The 16,752-nt window shown below is 42.8% G+C and overlaps 1 protein-coding gene across 2 annotated transcripts in view; it reads left to right on the forward strand.

The window, feature by feature from the left end:
* Positions 1–16,752, forward strand: part of nol4lb (nucleolar protein 4-like b) — a 126,562-nt gene that overhangs the window by 44,043 nt on the left and 65,767 nt on the right. For both annotated transcript variants that reach the window (XM_072696562.1, XM_072696563.1), the window contains one exon: positions 16,120–16,267. In XM_072696562.1, coding sequence (XP_072552663.1) covers positions 16,120–16,267 — 148 coding nt within the window. The remainder of the gene's footprint in view (positions 1–16,119; positions 16,268–16,752) is intronic.

Consider the following 16,752-nt stretch of genomic DNA (forward strand, 5'->3'; position numbering starts at 1 on the left):
CCGCCAATACCCCCCTATTGCAGGTTCATGTCTGTCTGTAATTAAGTAAGCGTGCACAGTGCATGCTAGAACAAATAAACCCTCGAATTTGATAGCCTGTAGATCTTCCTTTAGCAGCAGTTATCTCATCCAAATGGTTTCTGTTGCTGCAAATAAGGTTTGCGTAATGTTGAGGAGGAATTGTGGACCATTCCTCCTTGCAAATGTGTTTCAGTTCATCAGTATTTATAGAATGCCTTGCATTCACAAGCCGTCTTCAGGTCATGCCACAGCATTTCCACAGGGTTAAGGTCAGGACGCTGACTTGACCATTCCAAAATACAAATAGTCTTCTTTTACAACCATTCTTTAGTTGATTTGCTTGTGTGCTTTGGGTCATTGTCTTGTTGCATTACCCAGTGTCTCTTCAGCCGTAGGTCATGGACAGCTGCCCTCACAGTCATCTGCAAAATGTTTTAATACACTTTGTATTTATTGTTCCTCAGTGATCACAAGGCATCCAGACAGCAAACAACCCCAAAACACGGTGCTCCCTCCACTATACATTCTTCACAGTTGGGATTAGGTGTTGGTGTACAGGGTTACTTTTTCCCACTAAACATAACATTGTGCGTTCATGACAAAAAGTTCCACTTTTGTCTAATCTTGTTTTTGACAGCAGAGGAGCACTTCTGAAAGACGGAAATTGCACCCAGAGCCCATGTACATTTAATCCCATCCAAATGGGGCTAAAGAGAGCTTAATTAGTCATGGTTAATTTGAGTCAGTACAGTGCAGTGTTGTATAAAAAACACTTCTACTCAGACTTTAATGGGCCTTTTTTAATGTACCACCAGCGTAGTAAGAAGGTGATATTGTAATGTTCACAATCAATTTCTTTAATATAGGGATATTTACACTAGGGCTGCACACTAAATGGTTTCAGCATAGTCATCGCAACGGGGGCATGCACAATAGACACATGGCAGGACATGCCGTTCCATTTAAGGCTAATTTAATTAAAAATATATATTTTTACACAGTTCTCATTTTTCATGATGTACACCATATGGACAACTAAAGTATTGGGACACATGCCCATTCATTGCTTCTTCTGAAATCAAGGGTCTTAGAGTTGATCCTGCTTTTCTTGTAGTAACTGTCTCTACTGTCCAGGGAAGGCCTTCTACTGTACCCATCTAGGCCATGCCTGACATTAGGCACAGTGCAAATGTCCATGGATCATGTTTGTCTGCTCCAGAGAGTCCTTTTTCTCTACTGGGGCCATACATGCTGTGCGTGCATGCATTTGCACATCTGTGTCTGCAACGGGTGCGACTTAAAATTAGAAGGGGCACAAACATTTGGACACAGATTATATCTGTCCAGTGTATTTTTTTTATATGTAGTGCATTATTAAGATCACCACATGTTAGATCATTAACTTTTGTTGACGTCTGGTGAAATGTGGTAAAAATACCTACATTTGGTAAACTTTTACAAAGCAAAGCGAAATGAAAAATCGTGCAGCCCTAATTTACACCATATCACGAGGTCCGTGTTTTGCTGTGGCTGGAGCATCCTAAGATGACACCAGAGTATTCTACCTTCATGAGCACCTTACTCTCTGTCGCATTTGTCATCCAGCGCTGAAAGCTAGAACTGATAAAAGCTGTTATTGTTGTGCTCACAATGGGACTAGACGGGATCAGGGAGACAGGGCCGTGCTCAGTAAGCAGAGGTCGCCGAGATAGAGCAGAGATTCGTTGCGAAGCTTTCACTGAGAGGACAGCCATTGGAGCCAGAGGTCAGCAGCAGCAAGGCCACTTCTCCACTGTTCTCCAGCCACCTGAACAAAGCCATTACTGCAGGCTTTTTTTCAGAGAAGGCGAGGGCACCTCGAACTGCATTTTATTTTGTCTTTGTAGTCTTTGCAGAACATCTTTCTCTGAGGAAACATTGAAGTTGATTTTTATTTAAGGCTGGATGGAGTAGAAAACATGGACACACAATATCAATTTTCTATTTTCTGACGAAATGTTTTGTCAGTGGGTTGTATGTGTCAGTCTCCAGTAAACATACAAAGTCTCCGATTGTGAAAGTGAATCAGAGGGGGTCTGTTTGAGAAAAGCATATATCAAAGACAACTGCCTTTAAACATCACCGCTGTGTCAGTCACTTGGGGGAAACACATCTACGCTTGACACACAATGGCAGAATTTCTGCATTTGTCTCTGCTCAGCTGGAGTCTGGATCAAATGCCTGTTGCTCAGTTGTGCCTTTTGAGGGAGAGGGGCCGCTTGTTTAGCTGTTTTTTGCTGACGATTTCCTTTCTGAAGCCACACGGTTTTCTCCGATTGTCTCTTTTCTGCCCGGTCGTTTGGTTGGAATCTAAAAGAGGAGCACAGTATATAGCCTCTGTGGCGTACAGAGTAAGAGAGAAAGCGCAAACAGGAACGCTTCATGCCAAGCCGGTGAGGGGATCTCGCACATTGGGAGCAGTTGAGCACAAGCTGAGTTTCAGCAAGTAGCAGAGGTGCTTATCTTGTTCTGATTTATAGAAGAATGCAGGCTTACAGTTTCACGTGACCTTTGGTTTGGAGGTTAGAGTTGGCCAATATACCACAATATTAGCCTTCAAATAATATGTTTTATTTGTACAGGGCATTTCATGTTCCCAAGGTTGCTTTACAATGCACTGCAGCACAATACTTCTGAGATATAGAGGGAAATGGCATCTATGACACAGTGTAGGAAGTACAGTTTAAAGTGGAAAGTAGTTCAGAAAAGGCTAGAAGGAAATATACAAGTACAGCCTTGAAGATCTCAGGCTAGTGAATTCCATAGTTTAGATTGAATCAAGACATTCATACAGTGCAACACACGTAAATAATTTTGGTGAACTGTCACGTCAAGGGTTTGCCAGCATGTTTTAAAGTATACACACACAGCAATATAGGGCCCCACTTTCGGCCCAATAATGGGTTGTGAGTTCCGCAGTAGAGTCAGACTGCAAATGGACTGGATTACGGATGCGTTTTAGGCCGATATTGGCTTTCGCTGTGCTGCAAATAAGCTCTTACCAGTCACGCACATTGCTTTGCTCAGAGTTATGCTTGCTAATCTTTACACCAGCTGTGGGAAATATGGCAAAAATACAAGCTCATTATACAAGACAATTTGATAATGTACATATAGCAGTGCTTTATGTGTCTGATATTAAATAAGTTTAATAATTTGTAGAACAAAGATTAGCCAGAGAAAAATACGGTTTGAAAATATTCATCATACACTTACAAAAGCATACTGTAACCGATTTATCACAATAATAACGGAATATTATCGTATTGCAGTGTCGGCGTTCATTTAGTAGGCTATGTTGGTATGTCTATTTAATGACTCTGTATATGATTCTGGAGAGCAACTGTACTGTTTGAACTCCACAGCAAAACTGTGGACACCCCTCCCTTTAGTGCTCCAGAAGCTCCACCCCACCAAAACTTTGTGTCCATAAAACCCTTCGCAAATGTACAGTGCGATATCATGGAATTGTTATCGAGAGAATGAGATCATGACAAGTAATTGGCTTTAGCTAGGTGGTGGGTTAGAACAATAGAGCAATATCCTCATTCCTTCTAATGTCTTTCAAATGTTCGGAGGTCTCTCCAATGTTTTCATTTGTCTTCACCCTCACCTGACTTAACCTTTTGTTTATCTTTTGTTCGTCAGATCTTTCATTCATTGCTGTTTCTCAGACATTTCTCCTTGTGAATGTGTGTAGTTCAACATGTAGCCTGTACTGGATACACAGTCTCCCTTGCCCCTCCCCCCTGTCCTGTGCATGAGCTCAAATGTCCCCTGTTGCTGATTGGCTGGAATAGTATTGTGTGGCTAGACCTGGGCCACATTTTTGTTTTCCATTTACAGAGCCAGGGCTACAAACACCCAGCCTGGAAATAAACTCCCAGCCTGGAAATAGACTCGGGAGCTAGTGAACCATGGGGAAATATTCACTGAATTATATAAAAAATGTATCTTAGTCTTATTTTTATTTACATTTTGATAGAATTGAATGTCTTCTTTGCGCTTGAGTGATGAGTCCTTTCCTGTGAAACTAGATCAGGCTAAAAAAGAACGTCCAGTTGTCCATTAAGACTGTGTCTTTTGGCTAGCACACTGCCATAAAAAATAAATATGTATATATAAAAAAACAGTAATAGTTGAACTTGCTGTATGATGCACTGCATGCTTTAGCATTTGGTATATTACTCAGTTTCTATCTGCCATCTTTGATAGTGGTGTAAAGTGATCATTTAGATACATTTCTGAGCTTTTTTGCCTAAGGCAAGGTGCACTACAGTCTGTCATAGGGCCTTATTAACTTACTAGCTGTTTCTTTCTGCACCCTGGCTGAGGCAAAACACTGAATTGAAGTGTTTTATGACTCACAGGAGAGACTGCTAAGACTGTGTACAGAACCACAACCACTGGCAAAAGGGATTGAAAGCAAAGAGACGTTCTACATTTGAATAATGTCTGTTATTTAACGTAAAGATGTTACTTATTTTTGCTCATTAATTGAATGATGAATCAAATGGGCTGAACAAACTGCAAATATACAAAGTATGTATTTAGTAAAAGTAAAAATCTTGATACACTTTTACAATATAATAATTGATAAAGCTTTAAAAAAGAATATTACAATTGTTACAATACAAGTAACCTCAGAAACCAAACAAGAAAACGTAAAAGTAATAAAGCAGGACATTGTGAGAGAGCCTAATGGGAGACTAGTTTAGGTTTGAGAAGGTTGTAGATGATAAAAGGTACGCATGTGCTAAGATCAGAGTTGAATATGGGGACAGAATTGCACTATTGGACGATCGATGGGGGATGGCGAGTACCTGGACTGAAGAAGATGGGAAAGTGTGAGCGGACTTGTACAGAAGGAGAAGATCAGACAGATAAGAAGGTGTAATGTTGTTAAGGGCCTCATATGGGAGTTGAGAAATTTTGAAATGTATATGGTACATTACAGCAAGCCAGTGGAGACTTTGGAGAATGGGTATAATGTGATGTGATTGGATATGAGTGAAAGGATGAGCCGCAGAGTTCTAGACCATCTGAAGTTTGTGAAAGGAAGTAAAACCAATGCCAGCAAGACCAGAGCTGCAATAGTCATGAAGGAATGAAAGCAAGTCTCGGCAGCGGTTTGAGAGTGGCATGGGCTATTTTAAGTGATATTGTGTAGGTGGAAAAGAACTTTTAACAGAGCTGACATCGGCGTTGAATGAGGCAAGGATCGGAACTTAATTACTTAGTAATACCTGCTTGTGAATACATGTAATGAGGCTGCATACATCCTTTCAGCATCGTCACTGCGATATGCGCAGCAGTCAATGAAATCAAAAGTGTCATGCTACAGCTTTTTTGCTGCTTGATGCAACAGGTAAATTTGTGCTATTCTCATTTTCCATTACATATTTACCAGATGCAGCTTATATCTGGCAAAGATCATTTATTTTTCTCCAATCCTGTATACGTGGTGGGCAATATCAATATCGTGACATGTTGAATCATTCTGGTGAAATCTGATTTTTTTAATTATTTATTTTTTATATCCATTTATTTATATTTTTATATTTATTTCTTTATATTTTAATATCCTAGTTTGTCACATCATATAAAAATTGCATAGCAGCCCCAATTTTGGAAGTGCAGACGGTTCCATTGGATTTAAAAATGCAGAATACCTGGGTTCTCACTTAAACGCCTTAAGCAATCATGCCTTCCTGTCGACCTGTCTGTTAGGAAAGCTAATTAGGAGACTTGCTTACAAACGAATTCACACTGATCAAGCCACATTTGGAATATCCTGGTTTGGTATTTGTGTGATATCTGAAAAACATCTAAATCTGCGTCTGAGGGCATTTTCACACCTATAGACACGCGTGCAGCTAAATGCCGCCTCTTTTTAAACTGCCCCCAACGCAACGTCACCAGGCAACCAAGCTCTCTGTACCTAGCTCACATTGGCTAGCAGACACCTGTGCCACACAGAAGTCTAGCGGGGAGAGCAAGATACCCGTCTACCCACCCAGAAAGAGCAAGGCCAATTGTGCTCTCTCAGGCTCCGGCTGCTGATTGCAGGCAGCAGGACCCGGGATGTGATCAGTAACTCCCATAGTGACGGTGCCTTAGTCAGCTGCCTTCCATTTCTGAATGTTTTCATAAGTTAGTTTGCCTAGTTTGTTTTATTTGGATATAATTAAGGATTGCTGAGATTACTTCAAACAGTTTATAATATTCTATGATCCTTTTTGCTTACCTAATTTGTACTTTTACTAAAAGTAAATTTAGTTGTGTATTTTTACTTGGAGTATTTACATTCACTAAGACCAGCCTGTTTTACTAACCCAAGTACCAAACTAGTGCCTTTCATAAAAGAAAGTAAACTTTTAAAAATGTATTTATTTATTTATTTTAAAAAAGATCTCTCAAATCTTCAGCATAGCAACCGAGTAGTGAAACAACACAATGGGCCGAAGGCTCTTGGTGTTGACTGTCTGACCCAGCCTCCGGTGCACAGGATAAAGACCAGAGGCATTGTGCGAAACAGGCGCTTGACTAAGATGAAAGCAACACATTCTGTATTTGAGAATGAAAGCGGCGGCTCGCTGGAAACAGAGTGGCAAACTCTTGTCACTCCTTCACAAAAGCGAGGCCTTGAGCCGGAATAGCGCATTCCTCCCTCCGCATTTACAAGCCCTCACAGCATCAGCTTAGCGCTGCGCCGAGCCCCTTGTAGGCGCGGTGAAAGCGTTTACTTTCATCATTCACGCAAAGCCTTGGAGGGTACATACTTATTCCTGAAGAAACTATTAATCTGATGTATTGAACGGTGGAGAATGTTTCGTTTATGCTGGCTTTATTGGCTAAAACATGTGTTCACAGATGGCTCTGCCCTCAAGTTCTTTTATCTCTTGACATGCTGCGCCAAGATCTAATTTTTGAGTTTTTATGCTGTGGTTTTCACTGCTTTTAAATTTATTGTTCTTTAGTGAGATACGCAGTATAATTTAATGTCTTGCCCCCCATTAGCTTGTGATCGCCTTGCGTGCTCGGTGGCAAAAAAAAAAAAAAGAAAACCTGTGCAGAAAGCTGTTCTGTGCTATTTATACAGAATTAAGGGATTTTCTTTTGTGTGCTTTACCTTCCTAGAATGAAAAATCTGTTTCCCAGAGTTGGTAATTGACTTGCTACTGCCTGTATAGAATGTTCCCAGTAAATGGCAGCGGCTGAAAGTAAAATGCTAGCCTTCTCTTCAATGGATAGCAATTTTCCCCCCCCCTCCCTTCTTTTCTGGTCCTACTTTTTTATCCTGACTTGAGTGCACAGGCATGCCCGGTGCCTGAGGCTTCTGGTGCCGTTTGATGATGACTAGTCCATTCCGGCGTGAGTCAGTGAATGAGCGCGAGAGGCTGAAAGAGGAGCAGCGGGAGTTTGGGACGCCCTCTCGTCTGTTTCCCCTCTCTCTCTCTCTTTTGTCCGGCGCTGTGGGATGAGCGGCTGTGTATAGAATAACATGCGGCGGCGGTAATTGAGTGCGGAGATTTGGTTTCAGGTCTGCGCGCCCGCCCTCGCTGTGAGGTGAGCAGCAGCAGGAACAGGACAGCAGGCAGAAATAGCTTCCCCACAACCTCCCCCTCCCTGCTCCCACCAGTCTGATCAATGAAGGGCATGCTCATCGATTATAGCCTGTCTTCATGTAATAGAATGCTTTTTATTTCTTTCTTTCTTTCTGTATTTTAAAAGTCTGCAGCCAACAACAACAGGATGTGATATCACATGCCGCTAACACATGCTGGTTTTAATCTGTTGGTTTGTCAGTCATTCCATCTACTCACAGAGATCACACACCTTCCATACAGTCAGCTTGCCTCAGTTGCTGGATTGTGTGTGTGTGTGTGTGTGTGTGTGTGTGTGTGTGTGTGTGTGTGTGTGTGTGTGTGTGTGTGTCGGTTGCTCATGTGTATGTCAGTGCTGGTATTTCCCCCTCTTCACGGCTGGTTTTCCTGTGCGATCAATACTCTGCAGTGGGAGCTCACGGTCTGCACCATGTTAATCCTCACTCTGCCTGACCGTGTGTGTGTGTGTTTGTTTTTACATTGAACGCTAGTCGGGTATTGCCTCTCATATCAATATCTTCACCTATCTGTAGAAATGATGGCCAGCCATTGATTCCCTTGAATGAAGCTATGTGGGGAGAAAAACAAGTAGGTGAAATGGCCCAGAAATATATTTTGGAGCCGGTTCTGCAAAAACAGCCTCGTAAATTGTGAGAAATCCGTCTGCAACACGTTTTGCGAAGTTGAAAAGCAGCAGAGATAGGATTTAAGGGTGATGATGTGGTTGTGAAGTTTCACGCCACATCACACTTTACACTAAATAAATAGATGGCAGAAATTGACTATTTGCTTTCTTATGATTTAAGAGGAATATTTTTAGAATTACAAATGTGAAAACAACCTAAACCGAATGGTGAACACCATGTCCTTTTTTCATTGGCTTACTCATGCAAAGTGACACATGATGAGCAGAGCTCATCTGTTTAAGATGAATGTTCGATTAGCAGGTAGAAAAGACAATCTATGGCAGAACGAGAAGAGCCTGTGGAGTCCTCACCCTGCATTTGGATGTATCTCTATGCTTATCATCATCATTACTAGTCACATTTGTCACATTTCGCCACCGGTTGAACTTCACCTTCTTTGTCGGCACAGTTGGCATTGCATTCATAACGAATTCAGCTCACAGTAAACTCTCTAAACACTCTTAAACATAATTTTCTCTTGTATTTTCCTTTTTTTCCTTTCTTCAGTTCATTTTGAGCTTTGTTCCTGATCTGTTTCCATGGTAGCCAATTAACAGACTCTGCTTCCCCCTATTTTTAGAGGAGTGTCCATGTCCCAGCTGTCTCTGTAGTCTATATATGGACAGACGAGAGAATGGAGAGAGGTTGAGAGGAGAAATAAAGCAGAGAAGGACGAGCAGGGGAGCAGGAGGGTCGCAGGTGATTTTGGGGGAGGGGGATGAGGCGTGCGAACATTTCCCACTGCGGTTACCTAAGAAGAACTGACGTCCTAAAGATTTCTGATAACTCCCGCTGCGTTTGAGATGAATTCAGTCACCCAGGCACGAAACATAGTAACAAGTGTGCAAAACCCACTCGCTTAACACCAAACCACACAATATTGAGCGTATTTGTTGAGAAACCATTATTGATTTTACATTGTATGTTTATAATGCACTCTGTATACACCACTTATCAGGTTTAATTGCACTTGCCAATAGGTTTCTTGTATGCTTTAAGCCTAAGTAAATCTGGACGATGGACAGGGCAAGAGCGAGCGAGAGGCAGGGCGGCAGGGAGAAGAGCGGCCAAGTTTGATATATGAGAGGAGAGGCAGGCAGGAAGAGTTAGCTTGCTAACTGGATTAGCTTCAAATGGTCGTGGCACTGATCCGGCTTCTGCCCTGAAAGCTTCCTCGGTGTCACCAGCCTGGGTTGCGTGTCCCCAAGTCACAGTGTTAACCATCAGTGGACAGACCGGCTGTCTTTTTGAAAGCACTTTTTTGGTGTTTGTAAACAAATGTCTGTCGTGTTCTTAAAGGGTTCCCTGGCTCGGGTTAAATTTAGCCGTCCCTTCATTTATTCTTTTTCAATCAAAATGGCTCTTAAGTACTTCTTAAGGTATTCTTTTTCCAGCGTAAGGGTAGTTTTTAAAGTTTTTACAACCCACCCCTTGCATATTTTCCTTAGACGTTCATCATCTTAATGCGCATGGATTAAGATTTGATCTTCTCAGAAATGGTTCCTGGAGAAATTAAGTATTTTATTGTCCATTTTTGACTGGACAAACAAAGGGGATTGGCTCAGATTTTCCCACATTCTGTATGTATTCATATATTAGATCCTCTGTGTGGAGTCTCCTAAGCCTGTGACTTTGTTCAAGGTGGACATCAATCATGGAAGTTACTGGATACACATGCATGTAGCGACAATAATGGCGTCTCTTGACAAGATGTCATTGTCTATGCCGTTTCTTTCTGACTGACACGGCTTTCTCAGTCCCTCCTGCATCACATAGCTAAATTTCAGGCCCAGTCCACTTCAGTATTAGCTAGAATGGGAGCTCCCTGCTGTGCACTGTTAACAGACTTGCACCCTTTTTTTATTTTAAGACTTTACCCCCTTTACACTCCTAATTGAAACGCTCGCACTGCTGCTTTTGAGGATTTATTGCTCCAGGTACACCGGAGGGGCTAGCGGGCTAACCTGACTAATAAACCTATTCTACAAATGTCAGCTCCATATCTGCTTTTAGCTCTGAGGTTAAAGCTGTGTGTGTAAATCAATCAGAGTGATAGATGCCTCTTATTTCTTATCCCTTATGTCTTAGTCCCTCTCTGCGGAAGCAGTGACGGCACGCTCATTTATGCAAGCGGTGTTAATCTCCTAAATGAGGAGAGCTAATGAAAGGCAGAGCGCAGAGAGGGAGAGAGTGAGCGAGAGAGGGTGAACGAGAGAAAGCTGGCGCCCATGCTGGGTGGAGACCGGCTCCCAAGGTCGTCCGCCACACTGCTTTGTCTGTATTCGCATCCTCGTCCACAATGCAGACAAAGGAAACCTCCACAAATAATAATAATAATAATAATAATAATAAAAAAACAAAACAGAAAGCCTACACACGCACTCCCACCCCCCCAACCACACACACACACGCTCCAATCAAGTCCACATTGCGTGAAAGAGGCCGGTGGGTCCAATACTGCCTCAATAAAGCTTCTTCTCCGTAAATCTTGTTGAAGAAAGGAGAGCGGCGGGGTGGTTTACGAGCGCGGCCAGTGAACACTGGGCAGACCCTCTGGACGCTCTTTTTTTTTTTTTTTTTTTTCTCCGCAGACAGCAATTCGGGGGGGGGGCAAGAGCATGGGAGCGTCATCTGCATATAGACGAGCGTCTCGCATTAGCGGGATCATTAATAAACAATAAAACTAATAAAAGGCTGGCAGGATTGAGCCGTGGGGGTGAGGGGGAGATGAAGACTGAGAGATGGAGCCGGCGATAAGCAGCATTGTTCTAAATTGGATCATGTCTGCGTGGATCGCGGACTCGAAGTGGTTAAATGTGGTTTTATATGATTGTAATTGAAAAGGAGTTAAAGAGATTAAATGAAGCTTACGTTGGATCTGCTGCTCAGAGGTGATTAATGAGACGGTGGAATGCACCGCGCAGGAATTCACACTCGCACTTCATTGAGAAAAAAAGTGAGAGATGAAGAGAAATACATTACCCATGGTTCAGAGCTTTCGTTGGCTCCCTTATTAAGTCCCTCATACAAGCTCTGGGCATACTTGACCTTTTAAAGCGTAGACTCCGACCCCTCGTACTCCTAATTACTTTGTTGACACCCTGTTGACCTCACTGACCTCTGTAGCTCCTGGAGCTGCAGAGTCGCTTCTTCTAATCCTGCGACGTGTGTCCTCCTACACCAGACCTGCTCGACCCAGTCCTTGCTCTAACACACCTGCTAAACCTGGCTTCTCAGAGCAGCCAGTGCAGATCAAGCCCTACACAAGCAAGATGGGTTCTGTGTAGTACTGAACAAGGGTTCTTGGAAAGTGCGACCCTTATCGGTGCTATATAGAGCCACTTTGTAAAAGGTTTCATAAGGAACCATCTGCAGGAGGTTTTTCGCCAATGTGAGGAATGAGGCATTTAGGCATTCAGAGGAATCTTTGAATTTTCATTGTTCTACATGGAACCATTGCCTTTACAAAAGAAGCCCTTAAAGAACACATTCTTTGTGGGTGGGGGGGCAATATGATTTGATTAGATTCCCAAACACGCTCCACCAGAGCTACATAGAGCAGTAGCTGCCGTTCGGGACATGTTTTTAAGGCTTATTTTAAGATGGAGTTGCATTTAAATTGGTTGCGTCTTTGGGTCTTGATTTCTTACAGTGAGAGAGACCAGCAGACTATGTAAAATATATTAAGGATTAAGATGTAAGATATGATACTGCCAACTAATGAGTCCATTTATCAAGATGGTCATTTTAATGTATCTTTTTTTTTTTAGATCAGGTAATGAAGTGTTATCATGACGTATTAATCACGACAGCCCTGGTCACAGCCCTGCTGAACTCGAGGTGGATATTCTGGTCTTATGCGCTCCTTCCGGCTGCGAGAGTTGCCGGAGAGCTTGCAACGGATGTGCCTGTACTGCGTAATCTGGATGGGATGAAGGAGAAAGCGAAAATTAAAAGGAGGGGTGGTTCAACACAGTCTGTCGCCTAAAACACGCCACGCATCAATAATGCACGAGACAATTTGCAAGTGAAATGGGGTACCCAATCAGGGTTGCTGTTGCCCGGCTGTGCAGGGGGTCCAGGGTGATTGGCAGGTTTGAGGGCATGCGAATCTGGTTAAACACGGAGGTCACAGGGTCGCAGAGTTCCCTTTTAACTACAGGCTCGAGCAGATGGATATGCCGCACAGGCTGCAGCCGAGGCTCGTTTCTGCCTGTCTAATAAATCAGGCAGGTGCACGTGCAGCATTTCATTACGCAGAACCCAGCAGTCCACGCCGAGAGCTGCAGGCCTGGCCGATGTCAGCCAGGCTGGCTATAGTGTACTCCTCTGACCTGCACAGCCCACCTTAGTTCTCGCAAGTTTCACACTCATGTAGGAGACGTTCAGCCAGAGTGTTAAAGACCCCAGTGGTGATGAAAATTGTGCTTCTTTTAAGCTTACATTGTACAAGCCAAGGCCACTGAAGACCACCCTCAGCCCTTTTCTCTGCTTTCAGAGAAACCTCTACTGAACGTCTCTATTGAATGTTGGAGGACCTTGTTTCTCTTTCCAGTGGTCTTTTCAGACAGCGTCTCGCGTTTTTATTTGAAGTTGTTTTTGTCTTTGTGTTCCCTTTCCTGCACATGTCTGTCCAGAGTTTTGGCCTTTCAGTATTGGTTTAATGATCTGACTGTATAACCTCAAGTAGCCGCCGTTTGTGTGTAATAAAGAGTGCAACAAATGTAGTTTTATTCGTTCCATGATTGAACACAGTATTGATCTCCTGAAAAGCAGTGCCTCTCATGAGTTTACCACGTGTCCACAGTATGATTGAGACATTAGACCTGTTCAAATTAGATTAGTGTAAAATAGTTTTTGAAATGTCCTCATTTCTGAAACGCTTTTATATAGACAATAAAACAAGCAAGTTTAGGTCCCGAATGTTTGCATCACATGATTCTATCACAGGTCATTTAAACGGTCGAAACGGCACAAAAATACTTTGAAAAGACACCGTTTACACCTGGTCACTTTATTTGACCTTTATCTGAATTGCATCCTGATAAGATTTTAGCCGCATGCACATTCACACTCAGCAGTTGTGCTGGAAGGGGTTTTGGTTGTCAGGGGTGATGCGATTACCCTGCTTTAACGTGGTTAAAATGAATCTCCGACCACCTCCTGAAGTGGTCACTAGTTACTAGCTATGTGTACTGTGCAACAAACACCAGCGTCTGGAGAATTGTGAAATTTTGTGAATGGTCACATCCCTGATTGGAGTAGCCTGTAGTTTGAATTAGGGCTGCAACTAACGATTATTTTAATAATCGATTAATCTGGCCGATGAATTGGATAAAAAAAAAAAAAACATTTCCATGTCTTTATTTAAAAATAGAACATTGAATAACAGAGCAAATAAGTGTGTACAATAAATGTATTCTTAAATGAAAAATAAAATCAATTAAATAGTAAAGAAAAATAAGTGCCTTGCTAATGCAAACACTGCACTGTATTGGAGTGAGGAGTGAGACAGGATGAGTTGCCTTTAGTTTGTATGTAGTGCCTTCACTCATACTTAAAGCTTAATCATTAATTACCACCATTGTGTACAAGTTACATGTTTTTATAAAGCACATTTAAACACTGCTTAAGCGAATTAAACTGATAATAAAAGTAACACACACATGCACACATACTCCATCATTGTCATTGTCCAGTTAACAAGCTTTTGAGTTTTGATTTAAGTCAAACCTTCTTTTCTGCGTCGGTCATGTTTAATTTTTTAGAATTGACTTCTTAATGTTAAACTTCTTTCTAAGATTACGCCTCCCCTCCGGCTCGATCCATTCAACTCTCTCTTATTTCTTTTTTCCAGCGTAGGCGAAGCACCGCAGGATATGAGCAGATATGACATTCGAGTAACTTATAACTCGTGCAACACAACGAAACGATAATGAAATTCGTTGCCAACACAGTTAATAATCGATTATTTTTTATTTTATTGATTCGTTGTTGCAGTCCTAGTTGGAATTGTGGCTGTTTAGAAAAGTGAGTCTTAATAAGTGGGGCAGTGGTGGCTCAGTAGTGGGGCAGTGGTGGCTCAGCGGTTAGAGCGCCGGGATATCGATAACAGGGTTGTGGGTTCGATTCCCGGGCTCGGCAAGCTGCCACTGTTGGGCCCTTGAGCAAGGCCCTTTACCCTCTCTGCTCCCCGGGCGCTGGAGTTGGCTGCCCACCGCTCTGGGTGTGTGTGTGTACTCACTGCCCCTAACACATGTGTGAGTGTGTTCACTACCAGATGGGTTAAATGCGGAGGACACATTTCGCTGTACAGTGTACACTGTACAGTGACAAATACGTGCACCTATAATGTAACCTATAATATAAGTAATGAGTGTTCCTATTAGGACCGTTTCTTCTACAGCTGTGTGAAATGTCACGCGAAAGCGGTTTCACAGCTTGTTCTACCAGCCTTCTGTTACTTTCTCAAAACCCGAAACATCTGACTGCCTTCTCTGAACTGGATTACATATTTGAAAAGTGAGACGAGGGTGTGATGAAAGGGAACAGAGGTCGACACACACACACACACACACACACACACCTCTCTGTGTCTGTTTCTCTCCTCTGCCCCTGTAGACTTGTTAAACACACACTCTTTAACCCAAACTACACACGTGCACTACAAGTGTGCTTCCAGAGACAGACACACACACACACACACACACGCGCACGCACAGTAAAATGATTGTGAAATGAAGCCATGAATACAGATGAGAGTGTGTGTTGGGCATTATTGGAGCTCAGGGCCTCAGTGGAGAACCAGGTCCACTTACCGGAACCAGAATGCTAATGCGTAAGTACACACAGTGCCAGCTGTGGAATATTTATCAGAGATATGAAACACTGCAATGTTACATGTGCGAGTGTGAGGATCATTTGCGTGTCTGTGCTGGAAGGTCAGAGCAGTGGATTAGAGTGGAATGTGCACAGAGTTTGTGTGTGTGAGAACGAGAAGGCCAGCATTGAACACTGCTTGCTCTTCATAAGCGGTGCTCCAATAAGCATCCCGTACAGCAGTCTTCCCCATTTAGGCCCATTCGTTTCTTCCTCCTCTAGACACGTGTGTGTGTGTGTGTGTGTGTGTGTGTGTGTGTGTGTGTGTACACCCCCTGATGAGGTTCTTGCTGTCACTCAGTAGGGGGTGACTACTCTCACTGACTGCTCTTCCTCCGCCTGTGCCCGTCAACATCTCCAAAACTGCCCTGCTTAGCTTCAAATACATGCAACACATAACTGTCTCAGCTGTCATGTGTAATGCTCTCGCGCTCTCTTGCTCTCTCTCTTCCTCCTTTCTTCTCTCTTTCCCTTTCTCTTTTTTTACTCCTCTGGCTGGCTTGCTCTCTCTTCTGTGGTTTTTATTTCTCCCTCTCTCCGTTGTTTTCCTTTCTCTCTCTCTCTCCCTCCTTTTTTCTTTTTCTTTTTTTTCTTTCTTTCTTTCTTTCTTTTTTTCTTTCTTTCTTTTTTTCCTCTTTTGTGTTCTCTCTTCTCTCCTTTCTCCTTTCTTCTTTTTTCGTCTCTCCCCTCTTTTTTCCTCTTTCTTCATTGTCGGTCTCTTTTCTCTCTTTTTTATTCTGTCATCTTTCCCTTTCCCTTTATTTTCTTTCTCACCCTATTTTACCGTCTTGCTTCTCGCATGCAATTCCCTAATATTCTCACTCTCGCGCTCACTCTCTCTCTTTTGTGCTCTCTCTCTTGCGCTCTCTCTCTCTCACTCTCTGTAGGATGAGAGTTCAGTGAGCAGTGAGGAGTTTGATATGAGTGACCCCACATGGATTTCAGCTGAGCACCACAGCGCACTTTCTGACCCCAACCGGCCCACCAGCACAGAGAGAATGCACAGCCCCCAAAATACCCACAAAGAGGAAGACGGTAGGAACACTGTTTTTGTTATTTTCTTTTCTTTGTTGATCGGATCAATACCATCTCTCTCTCTCTCTCTCTCTCTCTCTCTCTCTCCCATTCCCTCAGTGCAGTTCAGTAAAGCGAGTATTACAAGAACCTTAAGAAGTCTAGCTTTTTCAAACCATTATAAAACACTAGTTTATAGTAAACACTAGTTTTAGTAAACACACGCTTAACATTTTTCCACCATCTCTCTCATTCTCTCGATCAGCCTGCTGTTTTTTCAGTGTCTCATTCACACACTCTTTCCCGCTCTGCTCTGTTTCTAATTCTCGCTCACTCGCACCGTCTCACTCTCTTTATCGCGCACACTCGCTCACTTGCTCGGCCTCATCTCCATCTTAATAGAAGCCCTGAGTCCCACTATGGGGAGGAGAGAAGTGATGGACTTCAGTAATGACCTGATGGGTGGGTGTGGAAAACCAATACAGTCGTACAGTGAAGTGTGAGGC

Source organism: Salminus brasiliensis, chromosome 14, assembly GCF_030463535.1.
Source record: "Salminus brasiliensis chromosome 14, fSalBra1.hap2, whole genome shotgun sequence".
In the NCBI taxonomy this organism is placed as follows: Eukaryota; Metazoa; Chordata; class Actinopteri; order Characiformes; family Bryconidae; genus Salminus; species Salminus brasiliensis.